At 41.0% G+C, this 24607-nt stretch overlaps 1 protein-coding gene across 1 annotated transcript in view; it reads right to left on the bottom strand.

Moving 5' to 3' along the window:
* LOC141127282 (sterol O-acyltransferase 2-like) overlaps positions 1-24607 on the bottom strand; it is a 196812-nt gene that overhangs the window by 98012 nt on the left and 74193 nt on the right. The window contains exons 5-7 of the mRNA XM_073613568.1: positions 12963-13070; positions 12282-12564; positions 11489-11555 (exon numbers count right to left, since the gene is read on the bottom strand). Of these exons, the coding sequence (XP_073469669.1) occupies positions 11489-11555; positions 12282-12564; positions 12963-13070 (458 nt within the window). The remainder of the gene's footprint in view (positions 1-11488; positions 11556-12281; positions 12565-12962; positions 13071-24607) is intronic.

Genomic DNA, 24607 nt, shown 5'->3' with positions numbered 1-24607 from the left:
AATGAATGTGAATTATTGTATGTGTCTTTCGTGGAGAGGCTAGGGATTGATACATCTATGGTGACTGATTGACTTTAGCATCAAAGTTCTAAATGTTATTGGCAGTGAGTGTGTGTGTGGAAGGCACAATTCATTAATCTTTTTTATATTCTTTTGAATATGTACCTCAGCTAGATAGCGCCATGAATGAGCTGAGGGAGTTAGAAGTTATTTAAACTGTAGAAAAAAGAAAGTTGTTTGTTTTAAGTAATTTACGACACAAAGTTCACCCATATTTTTTTTGTATCCAGCATACTGCTTCTGGAAGGAAAATATCTGTAGATAAATTCAATGCCGCTAATGTAATTAATGTCATGCTTAAAAGATTTTACAGTTGTAGGTTTTACATGTTAGACAAAATACTGTATTTTTTTTTTTTTCAGTATGTGTTTAGGAGCTTATGTGCAACAGCATTAAATCACTTTTTGTGACAGCTCATCTCAGTGCTCTGTACTGAGATGAAAGGGGCACGTTTAGGTGCCTTTAGACAGAAACTGGATGAGCTGACCAGAAAATAAATAAAATCTCAGAATACGTTCTTATTCTTAAACATTTGTTTATTTTTTATTAGAATATAAACTGTAGATTATAATAGGTATTCTGTCTTTTATATTATGGACTGTAGTAGTGAAAGGTGCATTTTATTTTTAGTGTATCACTCTTGTAAGTAGGGTGCTTATTCTCCCTTGTAGCTTGTGTTGTTTATTTTGTCATGTCCCTATCTTATTGTACAGTATTATGTATACTGTCATCTTTATATATTTGCCTACTTAGTAGTAATCACAAAGATAGTAATGGGATTTATTTGGTACAAGGGAACTCCAAATTTATATTTGTTTATTATTTTCTAAAAAGAATAGTGAAGAGTGATGCATGGTAACAGTGCTACCATCTTATTATATGTGCTATATGTAGCACATACAGGGGGGTGAATTAGAATTAGATAATTAGAGTCTTAATTTTTAATCTTAGCTTGTAAGCTCTGGTGAGCAAGATCCCTTATTGGTATTGGCTATAACTTATTTTGTCCTACCTGATTACAATATTTAGTAATCATCAGGCTGATTATTAGTTTGCCTAAAGAAATAATTTGTTTCTTTATTCCAGGAGCAGCCAGCACGTTTTCATATGGAAAGTTATACTTTGTAAAATTTCACTCCTTTTGATTTTTTATTATTCAAGTTCCTAGTTATGCTACTACAGGTCAGTTTTTTGATTAGGGTCACTCTGCATTAATATGATCTAATTAACAATAAAATTTGTATATAATTGTTCTTAAGGAAGGGACATAGTAATGCACATTTTCTTAACCTCTTTTGATTGAACAGACTGTGCAAGTGACCATGTAATTTTATTTTGATTTCTTTTTAATTATGAACAATCACAATGTAGTTTCACAAAATGTAGTTCTTCAAAGTCTATTTTGTATGCCTGTATATAGACTTTATTGCAATGAAAGAACAAAGCTGTAGATATAGATATACTTTAATAAATGTCTGCTCCTTTTTAAAGTAAATCAAAGTTTTTCATATGGTCATGCAAATGTGCGAGACAACAGCTAAGTGTCTGATGTGGGAAATCTTTCCCGGGATTGGAGTGTATACAGCACTGATATCAGATAATTGTACCCATTTTTATGAAAAATCAGTTCCATTCTGCTCTATGCCTGGCATAGACAATAGAACCTTGTGTCCACACTCATATTCATTGGTGGATAGGTTGTATGGGTTGTTGTAGACCAAATGAAATACAATTTGCTGGGCCATATGAAACTTTGGATAGATTTGTCACTAAATTTAGGAGTTCTAGAGGCAGATCATAGTTGCTTAGACTTTATGCTGTACAGTGGGAGATAAAATGTTCATGTGTTTAAAATAATTAACCAAATTGGTGTAGTTTTGTTTCTAAACAGATCCTTGTTTTAGATGTGATCTCTTGTTCCAATCAAAGCCACTAAAGGAATGTATGTCAGTAACCCTTGATGACTGCAAGTACATTAAAGATCATAAAAGGAAGTGGAAGAATTCACAATTCAAGTGTCCATTTAAATCCATATTTGTGACAGTGACATTTTCAGTTTCTATAGTAGTCAAAGTCTGAGTGAGATTAGCATGAATGTTATTCACATAAGTGCAAGTGGAATACATACAAGAGACTGTTGCAGACAAAGACATTGGAAGTATTTCAGTAATGGACAATGCTAATTAATTATAAGTGATACTTTGTATGTAGAGACTTACTTTTGTTTTGTTTGTTATATATGTTATAAGTATTATTGTGAACACCTTAAAGTGGAACTTTGGTCAGAAAATTAATTCCTGCTGGGTTACTTGAGGCTGACCCCTTTTGCAGGTGTAGCTATGAAGCACAGTAAAAAATAAGTGCCTATACTGTTTAAAATCCACTGTTCCACCTTGCTCTACACAGGCTCAGTTGTGCTCTATTTTTTTGCAATGAATAGAATCTAGAGGCCAGTCTGCTGACAGCCTGAAATTCTACTGCTGCTCAAAGGTTCTGGCCATCAGTAAAATGGTAGCATAATAATTAATGTGGAATGTATTTTTCTTGCTAAATGAACCTTATTTTATCACATTTTTATGAGTAGAGTTCCACTTTGAGTAAATGTTCAATCATTATAAACAAATAATGTAATGAGTATGACATTTTCTATAAGAATGTATAATATTGATGCTTTATAAGATACGTTATGTTATTTATCTTGATATTTGCATAGTTATTTAATGTGATGTTTTATAATTTATGTTTTAAGACATAGGAGAGGTAGGCTACTAACTTAGACAGTATAGCAGTGACTGACAGAAGAGACCCATGCTGACTGTTATTGTATAATATTCTGCAGTATAGTATGTGCAGAAATGGACAAAAAGTGAAATGGTTTTGGGTTTAGCAAACTTTGTGGGAAAAAAATTAAAACTAATGAAATATCTGGACTGACTATATTGACAGTATGACATGAGCAGGTAATATTGTATGGGAAATAGTATAGGTTGGGAAATGTAAAAAGAATAGTCTATATAAAATACTTTGTAGTGAAAACATGTACTTCAAGGGATTTATAATAATAATTATTAATAATATTGTAAGAGTATTGTATTATGATAAAACTATATAGATATATGTATATTATTTTAGCGGATGTTGTAGAAGTAAAAGGAACACACTAAATTAAGTTATTAAATAAAATGAGAGTGTAGGAGCCATTGCTTTGTAGGTTGCCCTGAAGTGCTTGCCAGAGACCTATTGTATCCTGACACTGACTTTATTTTTATTTTTTATAACTATATTTTTGAAGTGTATTTTATATCCAGACAAATATCGGGTGATCGCAGAAGACATGATGCAACTTGTTACAAATGTTAAATTGCTACAAAGGAAGGATTTCATGCAATAAAGAAGGAACTGAAACATCTGAGACTTGTACCTTTGCAGAACAGGTATGCACTGAACTTGTGTCTTACAGCATCCAAAGCAGCTTGTGCTATGATACTGGACCAGCAAATTATGATGAAGAAGGAGATCTCTCCAAAAAACATCAAGCACATGGCTAAGCTGAAAAGACCTATGCAGGAAAAGGCAGAGCCTTATGGGACTGAGTCTGCTGAATGCTCCCTGGAACCACATACTTGGCTTTCATTCACTAGCTAAACGGATTGTTCCTCTTCCCTGTTATCCTTGATGTGATGTTGCTGAGTAACTGTTGCCTGTTGCAAGAAGTTTGTGGCAAGAATGATCACAATGCCACTGAGACTGACAACTATGTCTTCTGTGCCACATATGGAGGACTTTGCAGCTACAGAAGAAGATGCAGTGTTTTTGATTGGACTGATTTATTTATTTATTTTTATTTTTTGGACAATTTATGTGATAAGTGTTGGGTGCATGGGGTCTCTGAAGGGCATGGTGGGTGATCTGTACTGTAATTGCTGTAATTGCTGTGAGGCTTATGCCTCAACAGGGGGAAAATGTTGTAGAATCTCATATTAGCCAATGTATTTCATATTATTCATATTGATTTGCATATATTTTATTGATTATTATTATTATTATTCATATTATTATATAGTAGTGGTTTTATCAATATTATTATTCAATAAGTAAAGCAACAATTATTAATTTTTAATAATGTATACTGTGTTTTCCATAGATTTAGAAAGTCTTCATTTTTAAATGCTGAACTTTGGATGACCTCTCTGCTTCTTTCTTATACTTTTATAGTTTACTGGGTGAAAGTTCATTAGAATAGATTCAAGTAATATAGAATTGTCTCAGACAGATAAGAAAACAGGTGGTTAAAATAATTAGGTGGAATACAGGAAAGTTATATACAGAACATTAATTAAGCTTGACAGGGTCAAACAAAGGTCTGCTTGTGCCCTCATTAAAACTGTTAAAATACATGCATATAGTGAAACATATAAAACATCTGGTGGGGTTATTGAAAGTTAATTGTCTCAAAGTTGTAAATCTGCAAATCCTTGAAGCTAGTTAAATCTTATCAAGATAAGGAGAGTTTGATAACACAGCTGGGTGCCAGACTGTCTCTATACAGGTGTTTTTAATTGGACAAAAACAGTTATAAATCACTTTAATGAACATATAGGAATTTTGGGAATAATTAAGTTTATCTGGTTGTAGAACAGGTGTCAGATTTATGGTTGGTTACTTTGACGTAGATCTTATCGACCAATCATATGTAAGAGAGATGGTTGAGATAAGACTTGTAAAATGGTATATAAATGCATGCTCTGCAATTGTTAGACAGACAAGTCAGATAGGAGCTCATAAGGCTGAACTCTGTGTATGCTGCCCTATTGCACGGGTCATAGAGGTCAGAACCAATGGGCAAGTATCTGTCCTAATTTGTCTCCTCGTACGAGTCAGAGAAGACTTCTTGACTTGTTCCAGAATGTGGTCTCAGGTGAATTTTCCTCACAAACTTGGTCGAGCTGGAACTCAGAACTCTGTGAGGGGACCAGACCACCGGCCAATTGGCTGGTCCCTATCAGGTGACAGGTTCCCAAGAATTGGCAGTAAAGACCCATTCTGGTTCAAGGTGAGAACAATTCACAATTGTTTCAATTGGGTTAGAGGATAAGAATATTTATATCTAATATGCATGCATTGTAAGAAACTGTATAAATTAGACCTGTATATTGTAATACTTTGAACATAAACCTGTATGTTATCAGCTTTTAATAAACCTGCATTGCTGAAGTTCTGCCTGGTTCGATACTTTACTATTCTACATCACCAGCCAGGAGTCCAAGTGGACACAGACAATTTTTCCCCAATAAATTTTTTTGATTTAATTTTTACCGAGGACATGCTATCAAATATTGTGGCCCAGTGAAACCTTTATGCACAGCAATTTATTTTAAATAATCCAACGTCCTACTATGCCCATCCCTATGAGTGGAGAGACTTAACGGTGGAGGTGTTGAAGGTTTTTTTAGGCCTCACATTTATTATGGGACTCACCAAAAAAAACACTTTGATGTCCTATTGGTCAACCCACCCCATCCACCACATGCCAGTATTCTCCAAGGTAATGCCCAGAAACAGATACCTCATGATAATGATAATGAGGTTCCTTCATTTCAATGACAATACCCAATGCCCTCCCCTGTCCCTGGTTTTACTGAGGCTGGCAACCCTGATGGGGCCCCCTAGTGGCCCAGGGCCCTCGGGCAGTGCCCGAGTGGCTCAATGGTCAGTCCACCCCTGTCTCTGCCCCTGTTCCACAACCTTCACCGGAAGAAGACGCCAGCATGTGGCACCGTAAAAAAGAACCGTAAGGGCTTTCCTCAAAGTCAATAAGAAATTGAGAAAAGAAATTGAGAAATTGTCAATAAGAAATTGAGAAAAGGAGAAACGGCAAGTCTACGAAACAAGGAGATTTTGGCAGTGAAGTGGAGGGACAAAAGGGATGTCTACATGTTGTCTTCAATCCACAATGATACCTTTGTGGAAATCCTCAGAAGGAATGGCCCCATACAAAAACCTAAATGCATCTATGATTATAATTTGTTTGTGGGGGGAGTCGACTTCAATGACCAGATGCTGGAACCATACTTTGCCACAAGACGGATACACCATTGGTAAAAGTCGCAATTTATTTTTTTTCAATTGGCCATATACAATTCATATGTAATTTACTGCAACTCCACCCAAAACCCCAAACGCTTCCTTGGCTACCAGGAGGAAGTTTTCACTGCCCTTATATTCCTGAACGGCCCACCAGAAAATATCCGATCAGATGTTCTTAGTCGACTCTCCGAACGCCACTTTCCCGATAAAATCCCTCCCAAACCAACAGGCCAACGACGTAAAAAAAAATGTAAGGTGTGTACCAGAGCAGGATTCAGAAGAGACACATCTTTTTATTGTGCACAATGTCCTTCCGAACCAGGCCTCTGCGTAGGTGAATGTTTTTGCCTGTCATGGTTCTGCAACTGGCCGTGGGCGCATGGGTCCATTGGGACATGTTCCAGTCCATAGGCATTCAGCAGTGAATAGACGTACACCAATGTGCATGCACGTGCGCAGAACGCGGACGCACGCACACTAACACAGCTTTGGCGCTCAGTGATTCTTAAAAGGGGCCTCTTCAGAATGTATCCTTGCTGTCTGATCTGCAGCTCATCCTGCACCCGACCCTGAACCCGCATCTGCTCCAGTGTTACTCGGCTTCTCCTGATCTCGCTACTGTCTCCAGTCCTGACCCCTTGGCTTGCCTTTTGACCTGCTCTGTGTTCCTGTTTGTTTGATCTCCTGTTGCCGATTCTGCCTGGACTTGACCATTCTCTGCCTGCTGCTTCTGTCTGATTGATCCGCTGCTGTGACCTGGCTTGTCTGGCCCTGCTTCTGTGCGCACCTGCCTGCTACTTCTCAGCGTTCCTGCATCCGCAGCAATCAAGCCTGTTCCTGTCTCTGCCAAGCTGACTTCATCTTCAGTCAAGCGGACCCTGCATGCTCTCCTACTCTGCTGTGCTCCGAGGGTCACTGTTCCCACTCCAGTGATCCCGGAACCAGAGCCGTACAAGAGGTCTCCCTCTGCATGTCAGGCTCACCTCCAAGGTACGTGTCATCGCCGTTACCATACTTCAGTAAATTATTAGTGAAGTATGGTAAAGGTAAGCCTCAGTTCCTGCAATTTACCCTCACACCCCTTATGCCACTGCCTGCTCTGTAACGGACCCTGGCTTGTTATTTGACCACGCTTCTGTCTGCCGATTCTGTACATACCTCTGCCTGATCTGGAACTGACCCTGGACTGTTAATCGACCATGATATATGTAATTATTCTCGCGCTATCAGGTGTAAACAAAAGTGGGCCCAAAATGGAAAAGCTGCCTGCACCGAATCAGGTACAAACCAAACCCTGTAAATAAGTAATTGTAAAGCTATATGGTGCCGCGCTAATCCTGAGTGGATAGCTGAATAACTGAAATATAATAAAATACAAATGTGCAAATAGAGATGCAGTACCAATTAAAAGGTGATAATATCAACCCTGAAGAGACTCTCAATAACTAAGGCAGCTGCTCTGAATAGTGAAAGTAATAATAACGTCTGTGATAATAATAATATATAACTATATCTCATCAGTGTGCATAAACAAATAATAGTAATAAAAAATGTCGCAAATAGACAATCAGTGAATACGTCGCATCATATCCATAGATAAATTCATAATCATAATAAACAATGACAGTAATTAGTAATAAACTGCATAATGCAATCTAAAGTGACTCATAATGTAAATCAACCATGCAATACATAAAGTGACATATGTGCAACGGTGTAATCACAAACAATACTATAGTGTCCAGAATTAGGCAGGTGTTTAAAACGTAAAAGCTATTAAATCTCGCGTGATAAAAATCCTAACATGCATGAAAATATTGGTGTAAAAAAATATCAGCAAACAAGTCCTTCTTGTTAAAATGTGGTAGCAGCGTTCTGGCATGCAGCAATAACAGTGCAGTGCTCAAGGTAGATCAAAAGGTGCACATCTTCGTGTCTAGACACATATATAAGAAGTGGCCCCTTACCTTAAGGTAATAGGGCAAACGCATTGACCAAAAATCTTTTTTGGGGGGGTCCTCCTATAGAAGTAGAACGTTATCCTCGTGGTCCTAATCACAGGCGGTAGGTCCCTCGGTCCATCGAGATATAGTTATATATTATTATTATTATCACAGACGTTATTATTACTTTCACTATTCAGAGCAGCTGCCTTAGTTATTGAGAGTGTCTTCAGGGTTGATATTATCACCTTTTAATTGGTACTGCATCTCTATTTGCACATTTTTATTTTATTATATTTCAGTTATTCTGTTAATCGACCATGCTTCTGCCTAACAATTCTGTACATACCTCTGCCTGATCTGGAACTAACCCTGGACTGTTATTCGACCATGCTTCTGCCTAACGATTCTGTACATACATCTGCCTGATCTGGAACTGACCTTGGACTGTTTGACCATGTTTTGTGCCTGCCTCATGGACTGATCTTGTATCCTGCTACTGGACTAGTGGGATTCAACACAGGGGTCTCACATATGTGAGGGTCTCCAGAATTGTTTTTCTGGATGAAGAAAACAATTTTTTTTGTTTTCTCAATCCTAGATTAGGGTCTGGAGACTCGGAGGCTTCAAAGAGAGTCCTGAACGAGGCCCTACTTCTGCCTGTAGGACTTACTGCCGTCATGCCTCTGCCTGTCGCACTGATCACACCACATGGACCTGCCTACTACCAGGACCAATATTTTTGGCACTGCTGACAATATCTCTGCCTGCACTGACCCTGGACTTTATATGGACAGTAACCCTGCCTGCTGCCTGGACAATTGTGTTCGCTGTTGCTAACCAAGTCCCTGCCTGCTGCCTGGACCAGTGCTATCCTCCTGTGTACAACTGCACTACTATTACCACAGAAAATATTTTGTTTACGCTTTGCTCTGCATAATGTATTTTGGGGTGTAATTCTTGGTATGTGCATGCTATGTGTCACTGGAACACCTGATGGTTTTCCTTGCATGTTGAATCTCTATATGTGGCCAGGCTGTGTAGAAGTCTCACACATGTGGTATCGCCATACTCAGGAGGAGTAGCAGAATGTATTTTGGGGTGTCATTTTTGCTATCTAAATGCTATGTGTTGGAGATATCTTATAAACCGACAACTTTGTGTAAAAAAAAAAAAAATGCGTTTTAATTTTTTTTCCACATTTTCCAAAAACTTCTGGAAAAAAATAAACCATTCAAAAGACTCCATATGCCTCATAGATAATACGTTGGGGTGTAAGCTTTACAAAATGGGGTCATTTTGTGGGTGTTTCCATTGTCCTGGTGCTCCAGGGCCTTCAAAAGTGTAATAGGTGGTTGAGAAATGTGATGTGTAATTTATGCTCCTAGAACACCTGATAGTGCTCCCTGCATGCTGGGCCTCTGCATGTGGCCAGGCAGTGAAAAAGACACACACATGTGGTATCGTAATATTCAGGAGTAGCAGAATGTATTTTGGGGTGTCATTTGTGGTATACACATGCCATGTGAGAGAAATAAGCTATTACAATGACAATTTTGTGGGGAAAAAAAATTAAAAATCTCAATTTTGCAAAGAATTGTGGGAAAAAACTACAACTTCAAATAACTCACCATGCCTCTAACTAAATACCTTGAAATATCTACATTCCAAAAAGGGGTTATTTGGGGGGCATTTGTACTTTCCTGGCTTGTTAGGGTCTCAGGAAATGAGATAGGCCACCAGTACATCAGATGTGATAATTTTTTTATGATTTGCACCATAGCTTGTAGACTCTAAAACGTTCACACAGACCAAATAATTTCCACAAGTTTTTGGTTATTTTTACCAAAGATATGTAGCAGTATAAATTGTGGCCAAAATTTATGAAGAAAATTTACTAATTTGCAAAATTTTATCACAGAAATTAAGAAAAATTCATTTTGTTTCAAAATTTTCGGTCTTTTTTCATTTATAGCGCAACAAATAAAAACCCCAGAGATGATCAAATACCACCAAAAGAAAGCTCTATTTGTATGAAAAAAGGACAAAAAATCATTTGGGTACAGTGTTGCATGACTTGTCATTCAAAGTGTGAGAACACTGAAAGCTGAAAATTGGTCTGGATAGGAGGGGGGTTTAAGTGCCCAGTAAGCAAGTGGTTAATATATAAAAAAAAAAGGGAGCATCCAGGCATGTCCATTCCTGTGTGTTGCTTGAGCATATGCATGTTAACATGTGTTGTGTTAAAGCATCCCGTTCAAATGCGCTGTCAATATAACAGAATGGTCAAAAATAGCATTTGCTCTTATACAGTGCACCACAATGCATTTTGCTCCAAGCATTTTGATGAGCTGCAATGAATGTGTGCCAAGTTTTTGAGAGAGAAAGAAAATGAGAGAGAGAGAGAGAGAGAGAGAGAAAATGAGAGAGAGAGAGAGAGAGAGAGAAAGAAAATGAGAGAGAGAGAGAGAGAAAATGAGAGAGAGAGAGAAAATGAGAGAGAGAGAGAGAGAAAATGAGAGAGAGAGAAAATGAGAGAGAGAGAGAGAGAGAGAGAGAGAGAGAGAGAGAGAGAGAGAAAAATGAGAGAGAGAGAGAGAGAGAGAGAGAGAGAGAGAGAGAGAGAAAATGAGAGAGAGAGAGAGAGAGAGAGAGAGAGAGAGAAAATGAGAGAGAGAGAGAGAGAGAAAATGAGAGAGAGAGAGAGAGAGAGAGAAAACGAGAGAGAGAGAAAACGAGAGAGAGAGAGAAAACGAGAGAGAGAGAGAGAGAGAGAGAGAAAACGAGAGAGAGAGAAAACGAGAGAGAGAGAAAACGAGAGAGAGAGAAAACGATGAGAGAGAGAGAGAGAGAGAGAGAGAGAGAGAGAGAGAGAGAGAGAGAGAGAGAGAGAGAAAATGAGAGAGAGAGAGAGAGAGAGAGAGAAAATGAGAGAGAGAGAGAGAGAGAGAGAAAATGAGAGAGAGAGAGAGAGAGAGAGAAAACGAGAGAGAGAGAGAGAGAGAGAGAGAGAGAGAGAGAGAGAGAGAGAGAGAAAATGAGAGAGAGAGAGAAAATGAGAGAGAGAAGAGAGAGAGAGAAGAGAGAGAGAGAGAAAATGAGAGAGAGAAGAGAGAGAGAGAGCGGAAAAGAGAAAGAGAAAAAGAGGGTATTAAGCACAAAAAAAAAAAAACACAGCAAAGAGAAGATTTCTAATCTTTCTTTATACAGATTAAATTGTTTATATGAATAGTTTTATTAAATGGGATATTTACAAGTAGGATATGTGCCTATTTCTTGTAACAAATACAAAATTTGGCATTCTACTCTGTTTGTAAAAAGGTAGTCCAGTTCGATGTCAATGTGAACACATTTGTTTATTTTTTTTAAACAAAATTAGGACACCAACTCGTACTTACTTTCCTTCTGTAGGATAGCTGAAGCTGCCTCTCTTAAAAACGAGTGACTCTTCATAAGTAATCGAACCTGCATGAAAAAAACATAGGCTCAAATTCATGGACATAGAACATGGACCTGGGTTGCAGAATTGCGGTGGACAGCAATAGTGCAGGGCTTGCTACTGTTGGCCTGGGTGGAAAATTAGAGCTCATCAGCCAAAAGGAAGAACAGCTCCATAATTTCAATAATGGGAAATTATAAAAAATAATACATTCCTCTCAGGCTTGATTCAGCACCATTACCTCTTTTATAAATTCTCACAATTGTGGCTGTTCCTTAAAAACAGCAGAGGAAAACAGTTGTTTACATGGCTAGTAGCATCAGTCAAGACCTACAGTATACACTGTAGGCACTCTGTGGAAAGGTACATATTGGATATTACCCGGGTATATGCAGCCTAAAGGAGAACTTCTACAGTTCTCACTTGTCAAACAAAAAGTGTTCCAGGTGGCATTTGTTTGCTAGCTCTTTTTGATCAGCAGTGTAAATGTTGTTGGATGTAAGGTCACACAGAGGCTGCACAAGGTATTAAACCAGCCTAGAGAATCTGAAGTTTAAATGTAAATGAAACCTATAATGAAAGCAATATGGTGGCTAACACAACAGCAATGCGCTGCTGATGCATTTTCAGCTCAATAGATCCATTTAGCCAAAATCTCTGTGACACACATGGGGCATCACCTTCTGTCACCATTCTTTACAGGCAATGTTCATAAAATAACTATGATGATCACTGCAATTTACAGAACTCACCTGTTCCAAGATAACGATGAAACTTGATGCTGGAGGCAACTGATAATGCTTTACCACATAGACAGGGAAAATACAAAGGACACATGTCTGAGCCACAAGTAAGAATATGCCTACAAAGGCAGACAACATGATTTTGTGATTGGATTTGTGGTATAAAGACCCCCAAAAGACTAGTGTTTTATAAGGGACCAGCAGTGTATATGTAAACAGACAGATCCAGGACCAAGCAACCGTGCCAAGTTGTCCAAAGGTAAACATGAGAAGGTCAAACTCAAAAACCACCCTAGAAAGAGAAAGAGGGCAGGGACTAGAATTACTGGGATGGATGACATTTCAATTGTAATTAGAAATTTTACAAAAATAGATGCATTTACATAGTTTGTAATAAATACATAATAAAACACGCTGAACCCTTACGAAAGGATAATATAGACCCCGTAATGTTAACATAATCAAAAGTAGCAACTTCTGCATCTGATGTCTTTATCTTCATGAGACATATAGATGATGATGTTACAGACTGAGGCAGTCACCAAACAGTAATGTAAGAGAAAAGGGAAACCTGAAGAATCTTCAAAAAAGCAGACCCACTTTCACATGCTATAATCCCCACTTCAAAAATACCACAGACTTTTTTTAAAAAAGATAAAGAGATATTGGACATTTTGAGATTCCACTAACCTCCCTTGGTCAATGATATCCACAGCTACTGTACTAATCATAAAAACACAGAGGGCAGCCAAAAACATATGATAAATGGTTCGGAAATGTTCCACTTCCATCAGATCACTGAGAAAAAGAAAAAGGGGAGAAGATGCAACAAAATTAACTTGTTTATTAGACATACTGTAGCAGACTGTATTTATTTGACATCTTCTGGATGGATCCACTGCATAAAATTGAAGTTGGACCATATGGGGGAAAAAAGAATCAAGTTACAAAGGGACCAACAAAGAATTAACTAAGATATGAGTTAAACTAGGAGTGTCCAACCTTTTACCTTCATGGGCCACATTGAAAGAAGAGAACTTGTTTGGGCTGCATATAAAATACAGTAACAATAAGGATAGCCAATAAGCAGAAAAAGTCAGGGAGATCACAAGTTAACATTCACAGACATAGATAATGTACCAGAGTGGTAAAACTTCATATGTTAAAAAAAATATATTTTATAATAAAAGTAGAGGAGGGCAACATTAAAGTAGTTTGATATTTGACACTGTTTTTGATAAACTAACGCATTAATATCTATAAATAATCTATTAATATCAATGGATGCAGTAGCAATTCTCAATGAATGCTCAATGTGCTCATCAGATATTCTGGTTGTAATTTTGCCCTTTGGGTGCTTCATCCTTGCAAATAGTTGCTCACAAATATAGGTGCTGCCGAAAAACAGATGACATGTATAAGGCACAATTGTGAAGAGTGGGTTATTTTTGCGACACCGCAATTCGAATACCCGGAAGACACGGGTTGTCTTGGAGCCGGCGGGCTTGCATATATGCTTTTATATACAACTACTTTTGTAAGTGCAATCCATACCTTTTTTATTCAATAAACGTTATGCTATGTGGAGCTCTTTATCTCTTTTATGGGGATACATCCTACCTACTGAGGTGTGACTGGCGGAGGGAGTTCCTGGATTCGGATGATAACAAGTGCCTGTTGTACAGATCCCTGGCTGGGGTTGTAGCCATCCGCCCTTTAGGTCTCCCATAATTAAGAGACCAACTTTTTCTGGTAAGAGGCAGCAGTTTTTGAACGGTGGAGGTCTGTCTACGCACCTTATTCACTGCAGCAAGTTTTGGTTCCATATTCACTCAGCACTTGGGGACACTTATTACTCTGTTTTGTATGTGTGCTACAAAGCATGTACGGACTATAATCATTACTGTCTCTGTACAGCTATGGACTTTCTTTTCTTTTGAATTTATAAGCTTGGTTTATTTTATACACTGAATATAATTTTTTAGTTTTGTGACACGGCTCACATATATCTGTCACACTGTTATATTTTGCCTTAGTGTTTTTAGGCATTCACTTGTTACCTGTATCAAGCTACTTATCATTGAGTGTTTTTTCTTCTTCTTTTTTTTGATTTTTTTATGGACATATAAAGCAATATCTGTGTTCTATAAGTTTAATTTTTTATGGTGCATTCATACACTGATTAGCATTGAAATATTTGCTTAGTGACCACTATTTATCCTCATATTTTTTTGAGGCCTTTAGGCACTTGCCTGTTGCCACTTTCATTTTTTTAGCGCGACTTTTTGAATTTTATACGATGCAAGAAAAGAATATTAGTGTGCAGTAACCATTTGCCCTCCGGAAGACTTACCCCCCCTTTATGACCAGGCCATTTTGTGCGATACGGCACTACTTAACTTTAACTGACAATTGCACAGTCATGCAACGCTGTCTGGGCAGCCATCAGAAATTTTGGGGCCCTTTACACAGCTTTAGGCCTGACCATCAACATTCCCCAGGGCCTGCCCACTGGCCGTCCCAACAAATCTGCCCCCCGGCCCTCCCACCAAGTCCTTCGGTGCACCCACTTTTATTTTAACACTCTTACAACTTAAAGTGATTGTAAAGTCTCGTGTTTTTTTATTTTTATTTTTTTAAATAACAAACATGTTATACTTACCTCCTCTGTGCAGTTGGTTTTGCACAGAGGAAAATACCTCTACCAAATAGAGAAAAGTTTAAACCCAAGTATTTTGTAAACTATCTAACAAATTACTTCTTCAGAGTGAATTGAGGTGGATTTTCAGTCTCAAAGCCACCTCAACACCAGGTCTTAATGAGGCCTTTATTTTAAACTCTGTCTAGAGGGATTCCAGTCAGGCGTCTGTGATTTAGATCTATAAACAAATGCCACCTTTGGAGGATATATGTGCGTACATATATATATATGGGTTTATATGCCTTTCAAACGTCATTCTTTGTACCGGTTTTGGAATCATGGTTTTTGATTACATGTATGATGTACTTCACTACAATATATTTGAATGAACTATACTATATGTAATTAATTGTTCTGTCTTTTTATTTGTTGTTCATTATTAGGTTGGGATAAATACAGCAAGGTGCTGCTGGATGAGCCTCCCCTGATTACCACTAGGGGTCACAGCCCCCATGGATTGACCTCCGGACTGCTGTCTGTGTACATTCATATACACACACAGGGCACCATTTCCATCTCGGGTGAGGTATGCAGTTTGGGGGCTTTGCCCCACTGCCCGGCGTGTGGGGGTCCTACGTTGAGGCACTTCTAGGGCCTCGCCCAGGACATCCCTTGCCCTTTGGAACTTGCCTTCGGTGGGTTCCTTCCTGTTTGTGCCTCACTGTGAGGCGCAGACCGGCAGGCTGCTTGTACGTCAGTGACACAGGACGTGACTCCGCCCTTAGGGGCAAGTGTTTGGGCCACGTGTCATCACACTGAGGGACCCGGTGACAAATGATCAGGTGTATATCAAGTGTATATCAGCTCACACCCCAGACAGCTACAGTGATGCTGTGGTGGCGGTGGGGAAAGACATTACATGATCATTACATGATCTGAAGCGGAGGTATGTGAAAGATAGGACTTTATTTAATTAATTTTCCTTACTTATACTATGTTCCTACTCATTCCATCCATGTCCTGGTGGAACATTTTGAGAACATTTAAATACTCTCATTATTTTTCTACTGTTTTGGACTTTCTTACTGAGTCCTGCTCACCTCCTCTTTCATGCTTCCCCATTTTTTTGTATAGATACAGATGAATACACAGCATTGTGCTTCATTATCCATTCAGACTTAATTGATTGCTGGCCGGAATTTGGCAGGAGCTTTGCTCCTATGCCTAGGGTCCTTGCATCTGGGACAGTGGCCACCTTCTTGCTTCCTCATTTCTCCCGCACACGCCTTTTTACCCTGTTTTTCCATCTGGGTCCACCACAGTCATGATTTTGATCTATGGGAGCACAGTTCATCAGCTCCCTGTTGGTTTGTATCAATGATTTGCTCATTCCTGTAAGTACAATCTCTTTCGCTGTGTGTCTCTCATTGAACGTGTTTAGATATGCATATCTTTGTTCGAAAATTTACTGATGAATTGATATACTAGTCTACTATGTTACCAATGCATTATATAGTTGTATTATAGAATACTCATGATTCAAAACGACATAAGACTCTGAAGAAGGACTACATGGCCCGAAACATGTCAGGCGTCATTGTTAGTATGTGTTCATGCTAGCTCAACTTTGTTCAGCTTAGTTCCATACAGCTGTAACATTTGGGTATACTTCTACTACTCTTTTGCTTATGCAATTTACTGTATGTTTATTATAATAAAGTTTATATTTTTATCATATTACCTGGTCTGCCTATAAAATCCGGAGGGGTTATACTGTGCCTTAAGCACTAGGTTTTCTTTTTCTGTTAATATTTAAAAGTAAGGGATTACAACTATCATCCATCCCTTTCCACAATTAATCCCCATCCCCACCCAGAATTATCTATCCCTCTCCATAATGTATCCCCTGCCCAGCATCATCCATCCCTCTCCACAAGTATCCCTCACCCAGCATCATCCATCCCTCTCCACAATGTATTCCCCACCACAATGTATCCCCTGACCAGCATCATCCATCCCTCTCCACAATGTATCCCCCGCCCAGCATCATCCATGCCTCTCCACAATGTATCCCCCACCCAGGATCATCCATCCCTCTCCACAATGTATCCCCCACCCAGCATCATCCATCCCTCTCCACAATGTATCCCCCACCACAATGTATCCCCTGCCCAGCATAATCCATCCCTCTCCACAATGTATCCCCCGCCCAGCATCATCCATGCCTCTCCACAATGTATCCCCCGCCCAGCATCATCCATCCCTCTCCACAATGTATCCCCCACCCAGCATCATCCATCCCTCTTCACAATGTATCCCCCACCCAGCATCATCCATCCCTCTCCACAATGTATCCCCGTCCAGCATCATCCATCCCTTCCCACAATGTTTCCCCATCCCACCCCAGAATCCTGGAGAGGGATGGATAATTCTGGACAGGGATGGGGATACATTGTGGAGAGGGATGGATCATTCCGGGCGGGTATGGGGATACTTTGTGGAGAGGAATGGATGATTCTGGGTGGGGATGGGGATACATTGTGGAGAAGGATGGATGATTCTGGGCGGGGATGGGGATACATTGTGGAGGGGGATGAATGATTCTGAGTGGGAATGAGGATGAGGGAGTTGCATTGTGAAAATGGAGGAGGATGACTCTGGGTGGAGATGAGTGTTACATAGTGAAGAGGCTCTCCACAATGTAACTCTCATCCATTTTCACAATGCAACTCAATCATGTTCATCAGTTTGTCTGCCTCAGTTGTCCCATCTCAGGAGCTTAAATAAACTGAGTCTACCTTCACCACTGATGAGCTGACCACACCCCCTGCCCTAGTCCGGCCCAATCAGATTACTAAATAACCTAGCAGCAGCCAGGAGGCCCCGCCTCAGCAGGGAAGGAAGGGGAGCGAGTTCTGGCATAGATCCCCTGCGCGGGGGGGCAAAAGGAATCCAGCGGAGGCTTGTATGATTCTCATTCTCTATTGTGGCAGGCGCTGTGCAGGCCAGTGGCTGCCTGCAGTGCTAACAGTTTAATTTGATATTCTGCTGTAGGGGGTGCAGGCCGGGCCCCTTACAAGTGTATTGCCTGTACCCCCGATGGCGGCCCTGAATGCTGTACCCAAATAAAATTTCTGTAATTTTTTTCCCCCACTTTTGGTGGTATTTGATCACCTCCGTTTTGTTTTTCTTTTTGTTTTTTTGCGCTATAAACAAAAAAAGACTGACAATTTAAAAAAAAAAAAAAAAAAAAAAAAAAAGCTATATCTTTTTACTTTCTGCTATAAAACATATCCAATAACCAATTGTGCAACAAAAGAACCTGGATGGGAAACCAGGCTGTCCTGGAAGACTCCTAGAAAAAGAGTTACCTAACTCCGGTTTTTTCCTTTTCGTCTTCCAGGACAGCCTCTGAGATGATGAGCAAGAAACTTATCCAGCTAGGGCGGGACCATTGCCTGGAAAACTTTTCATCCAAACGCCTGCTCCTTACTGGAAGACAGGTCCAGGCAATAATGCTTTGTGAATGTGGAATAGCTAGATCACATGGCCGCCCTGCAAATACCCTCGGAGTGGCACCGGTCCTCTCTGCCCATGAAGCTGACATAGCCCTGGTCGAATGTGCATTAACTAGGGGAGCTTGCATGCCTGCCAATCTGTATGCCTCTGCAATTGCCATCTCGATCCACCTAGTAATAGAGGATTTCGATGCCTTATAACCCCTCTGTGCACCTGAAAAATTATTTAACAAGGATTCTGACTTCCTGAATTCCCTGCTGGCCTCGAGATAAGCCAAAAGGCTTCTTCTAACATCCCATAAACGAAATCTTTCTTTCTCATCAAAATCTGGAGAGGAATAAAACATTGGCAGGACAATAGCCTGTGTTCTATGAAATAAAGAGGATACCTTGGGGAGAAAACTAGGGTCTGATTTAAGCACAACCCCATCCTCAAAAATTTATATAAAACGTCTCTCTAGTGGAGAGCGTTTGCAATTCACTCACCCTTCTTGCAGTGATTTCAACCAAAAAAATTGTCTTCAAGGCTAGCCACTTAATTGCTGATTTCTCCAGGGGTTCAAAGGGACTGCTCATTAGTGCCCTGAAGACCAAGGACAGGCCCACACTTTCACTGGGTTGGATCTGGAGAGGGCCTTGAAAAAAATTGCTACGAATCGGTCCTGCTGCAGGGGGACCTGAAAGAAGACACTAAGCGCAACGGCCTGTACCTTTAGCGTGCTGAAGGCAAGACCTAGCTCTGCTCCTGCCTGGAAAAAAATCCAAGACTGCTGGAATGTATGGGTGCTCCTTTCCCTGTTCTCTTAACCAGAAATTGAATTTAGGTATAAATGGCCCTAGTTACTGGTTTGCGGCAGCTTAGTAGGGTTTTTATCACTCTCCCTGACAACCCCTGAGACCTTAAGAGCTGTTCCTCAGAAACCACGCTGCTAGTCTGAGAGTTGCTACCTGAGGATGCCAGATTGGTCCTTGCGAGATTAGATCTTCCCTCACTGGGATGAGAATCGGGGGAAACATGGCGAGCCTCTTTACACTGGCAAACCAGGATCTCCTCGGCCAAAACAGAGCTCCTAGAATAAGTTCAGTTTTTTCGCAGAACTACCAAGATTAATCTCACTGGGGGAAAGGTGTAACAAAGCCTCCTGGTCCCACCCCTGCTTGTTTATGTATGCGACTGCTACCGCATTGTCTGTGAGAATCTGTAGGTAATGTCCCCTGACAAGCAACTGTAATGCCTCCAGTGCCTTCTTTGATTGCCAGCAGTTCCCTCTAATTCGAGGTTCGCCTGGCTTCTGCTGGAGACCAAACCCCCTGAACCAGGTTGTCGTCCAAGTTTGCCCCCCCCAGCCGAAGGAACTGGTGTCTGTATTTACCACCAGTCTGGATCACAAAAGACCCCTGTCAAAATTGTGATGGGCTTGCCACCACAACGACCTCTTGACCCTGGTCGTTAGGTGCAATAAGAGGTCCAGCGCCTGCTGGTTGCCATCCCAACAGCCGTAGAAGGTGACTCTGCAGAGGATGCTGATGAAATATTGCCCAGGGGACAGCCAGGAAGCAAGATGTCATAAGCCCGACCACTTTCATGACTTCTCTGATTAGGACTTCCCGATTGGTCTGAAGCCGTGCCACAGCCTGATCCATCTTCCTGATCTTCTCCTGTGTTAGAAATACTTTTCTGACTTTTCTCTCTACTGAGGAGATCGTGTAGCCCAAATACTGTACCTCCTGCGTCAGAACAAGATGGGACTCGTCTTTGTTGATCAGCCATCCAAGAGCTCGCAGAAAAACCTGCACCTCCTGAAGGTCCTTCTCCAGTTGCTGATAAGACCCGGCAATGAACAGAAGATCATCCAGGTAAGGTATAACCGTAATGGCTTTCATGCGCAGTGGAGCCAACGATTCTGCAAGGACCTTTTTTAAAAAAAATTCTCGGAGAAGACAAGACAAAACGGAAGTGCCCGAAATTGGAACCTCTGAGCCCATCCTGATCGCCAGTCTGAGGTACCTCTGGTACCCTGGCTGTATAGGAATATGGAGGTATGCATCCCTCAGCTCAACCATTGCCATGAAGCAATCTGGAAACAGTTGGTATCGTGAAGATGGACTCTATCCTGAAGGGTTTGTACTTCAGGGACCTGTTGAGTGGACAAAGATTCAAGATTGGCTTGAATTTGTCTGAGGGCTTTCTGACAGTGAATACGTGGGAATAACATCCCTGGAAGCACTCCCCCTAGGAAACCTGTGTGAGCACTTGCTGATCCACCAGGTCCCCTAAAAGAAGACTTGGTGCCTGTGCCTTTTCCGGATTCCAGGGCAACGGGGTAACAAGAAATTTGGAAAGGGGATTCGAGCTGATCTCCAGCTTGTAGCCGTTCTTTATAATCTCCAAGATGAACGGACTTGAAGTGGCTGTAGTCCACTGTGGGAGAAAAGCCCCCCGACCTTCCTCCCACTGGGACACAGGAGTCATTGGGACTTTGTCGGGGCCTGAGGAGGCTTGAATAATATACCTCCTCTTTCTCACCCCTTGTGTCCCGTCCAATGCTTCTTGGGGCGGCCCTCTCTCTCTCCTGTTGGGTCTGCTGCCTGTGACCCCAAAAAAATCTCTTCCCCTCTACTTTTTATTTTCTCCAAGAATGCCTTCTTTTTGTCCCGGGTAGGCTACAGGGCTTCCTGAAGTCCAGGCCCGAACAGGTAATCACCTGAAAAAGGCAGCCCGCAGAGTTTCAGCTTGGTAGCTGCGTCACTCATCCAAGCCTTCAACCATATGGCCCTCCTCGCAGAATTTACCAGTGCTGCAGACTAGACATGTGCAATTACTTTCAGTCTGAATAAAAATTTGGACGAATTTCTGCGATTGAAATTGTAACGAATAGTAACAAATTTCGTTGAAATCTGTTAAGATTAATTTTGTTTATTCGTTTTCTAACAAATTCCAACTTTTCAGAACAATTAGAATTCGGATCAGTGGCAAAACGATTGAACTATTTGAATTCTGTGTGAAGAAATAGCTGGTTGTTAAGCAGTGGGCCGGAAAGCCAGCCGCCCGCGTCCTTAACAACCATGAGTCATCATCTGTCAGCGGGCTTCTCCACTGAGATGAATGTAAAGAAAATAAATCTGGCATTGCCCGGCAATGAAAAAAAAAAGGTTAAAAAAAAGGTTTAGAAAAATGGCGTAGGGTCCCCCCCCAGTCCATACCAGGCCCTTCCTGACCCCTCCTCTCTATGTGAATAGGTATCGGGTACATCGTTCTCATTCACCAAAAAAGTATAAAAAAGTAAAACACAGGAAACGGTTCTTGACAAATCCTTTATTAAAAGAAAAAAAAAAAAAAAAAAAAAGCGTCCCTCGATGTATCCATCGTCCATCATTACGCCTGCCGACCCAAAAAATAGAAAAAGGTCAAAAAGCGCTTCGCCTCCTACGAGGCTACCCGCCAACTGCCCTCCCTTCGGCTTTGGCAGCTCTTATATAGGCAAGGGGCCCCCCAGTTATGTCACTTAGTGGCACCGCCCCTTTTGTCATCACATGAGCTGTCAAAGCCGAAGAGAGGGTAGCCTCTTGGGAGGCAAAGCGCTTTTTTGACATTTTTCAGGTGTCGTGATGAACAATAGATGTACATCGAGAGACATTATTTATTTATTTTTTTAAATAAAGTATTTGTCAAAAACTGTTTCCTGTGTTTCTTACTTTAAAGAAAAATAATTTTCCCCATGGGGCTTTAAAACAGCAATGCACATAATGAAAGGAAGTTCTTAATAGATGTATAAAAAGTTTTATCCAATATCATGGTTTGAAGTACAGTATAGAAAATCATCTGGTACAGTAACACACATCTTATTCCCCAGTGCAGTAACAAACACATATTAATACACATAATTAGGTTACATGTTACATAAATAGCAAGCCCCGACGCGTTTCGACCTGTATATGGTCTCTTCAGGGGGACAGTTGGATCTAAAAAAGAATTACATAAATTAAATTCAAATAGATAAATATATATATCATTGTGCATCACTTGGATTAAACCAAGATAATGAGTCTTTACCGCTAAATGGTGGAATGGGTGTAGGATTTTATGTGTATTAATATGTGTTTGTTACTGCACTGGGGAATAAGATGTGTGTTACTGTACCAGATGATTTTCTATACTGTACTTCAAACCATGATATTGGATAAAACTTTTTATACATCTATTAAGAACTTCCTTTCATTATGTGCATTGCTGTTTTAAAGCCCCATGGGGAAAATTATTTTTCTTTAACCCTTTCATGACTAAGCCTATTTTTGAAATTTGGTGTTTACAAGTTAAAATCCGTATTTTTTGCTAGAAAATTACTTAGAACCCCCAAACATTATATATATTTTTTTAGAAGAGAGTCTAAAGAATAAAATGGCGATTGTTGCAATATTTTTTATCACACGGTATTTGTGCAGCGGTGTTTTAAACGCAAATTTTTGGAAAAGTGACACTTTCATGAATTTTAAAAAATCCAAACAGTAAATTTACCCCAATTTTTTTGTATAATGTGAAAGATGATGTTACGCCGAGTAAATAGATACCAAACATGTCACCCTTTATAATTGCACGCACTCGTGGAATGGCGACGAACTACGGTACCTATGAATTTCCATAGGCGACGCTTTAAAAAATTTTTACGGTTACCAGGTTTGAGCTACAGAGGAGGTCTAGGGCTAGAATTATTGCTCTCGCTCTGACGATCGCGGCGATACCTCACATGTGTGGTTTGAACACCGTTTACATATGCGGGAGCGACTTCCGTATGCGTTTTCTTCGCTGCGCGAGCTCGCGGGGACGGGGGCACTTTAAAAATTTTTTTTTTTTTTTATTTATTTATTTTATTTATTTTTGTACTTTTATAAATTGTGTTTAAAAATTTTTTTTTTTTTTTTACTTTTATTGCTGTCACAAGCAATGTAAACATCCCTTGTGACAGTAATATGTGGTGACAGGTACTCTTTATGGAGGGATGGGGGGTCTAAAAGACCCCCCATCCCTCCTTTACACTTCAAAGTATTCAGATCGCCGAAAACGGCGATTCTGAATACTGTGTACTTTTTTAAATTCGGCGCCATTGGCAGCCGAGTAAACGGGAAGTGACGTCATGACGTCGCTTCCGCGTTTACAATTAGAAGGCTGGAACGAAGCCGCTCACAGCTTCGTTCCAGCCCGCCCCCAGCCGTCGGAGATTCCCGAATGGACACCGGGCCTCCCGATCGCACGGGAGGTCCGGTAACAGCGGCGGGAGGCGGCGGGAGGGGGGGGATGTCCCCTCCCGCTCCTCCGGTATAACAGCCGAGCGGCTTTTAGCCGCATCGGTTGTTATATTCGGGTAGCCGATCGCCCACTGAAAACAATGGTACCGGGATGATGCCTGCAGCTGCGGGCATCATCCCGGTATAACCCCGGAAAGCCGAGGACGCATATGTGCGTTCGGTCGGCGGGAAGGGGTTAATTCAATTTCCGGGGTGCGCAGCCTTTCTTATCTCTTTTATGTGTGTCTTCCTTTTTTCTGTGTTTCTTACTTGTTGACACTTTTGGTGAATGGGTATGGGCATGATATACCCAATACCCATTCACATGGGGGGGGGGGTCAGGATCTGGGGCCTCCCTTGTTAAAGGGGACTTCCAGATTCCGATAAGCCCCCCTGCCCGCAGACCCCGACAACCATAGCCCAGGGTTATCAGGAAGAGGCCCTTGTCCCCATCAACATGAGTCAAGAGCCCCCCCCGCCCCAAAGCACCCACCCCTCCCTCATGTTGAAGGGATGTGAGCTGGTATGGTTCAGGAGGGGCGCTCGCTTGTCCCCCATGCATGCACAGGATCAAGGAAGATGGACGTCTGAAATCCTCGCTCCGTGCAGTCGGATCATTAAACCTCGGCTGACAAGGCAAAGTCCGCTCCCTGACACAGCTGCAGCGGCTCCCGAGGCTGCGGACACCACTGGGCTCTCGGCAGGCATGTACAACACACCCAAGAACCGGCAGCGATACTGCTCTAACCAGAAGGCTTCTCCAGCTACAGGAAAGGGGTATGGGAAGGGCAAGATAGCGCCCAAGCCTCCAGAGCCAGACGACGACACGTGGCTCTCTGAGGACAGTTTGCACCAGTTCCCATTTGACCTGGTAAGTCTTATGACTATGGACC

The sequence above is a fragment of the Aquarana catesbeiana genome, linkage group LG02 (assembly GCF_042186555.1).
Source record: "Aquarana catesbeiana isolate 2022-GZ linkage group LG02, ASM4218655v1, whole genome shotgun sequence".
Classification (NCBI taxonomy): domain Eukaryota; kingdom Metazoa; phylum Chordata; class Amphibia; order Anura; family Ranidae; genus Aquarana; species Aquarana catesbeiana.
The sequence above is the reverse complement of the archived record's forward strand: the minus strand, read 5'-3'. Positions and strand labels throughout refer to the sequence as shown.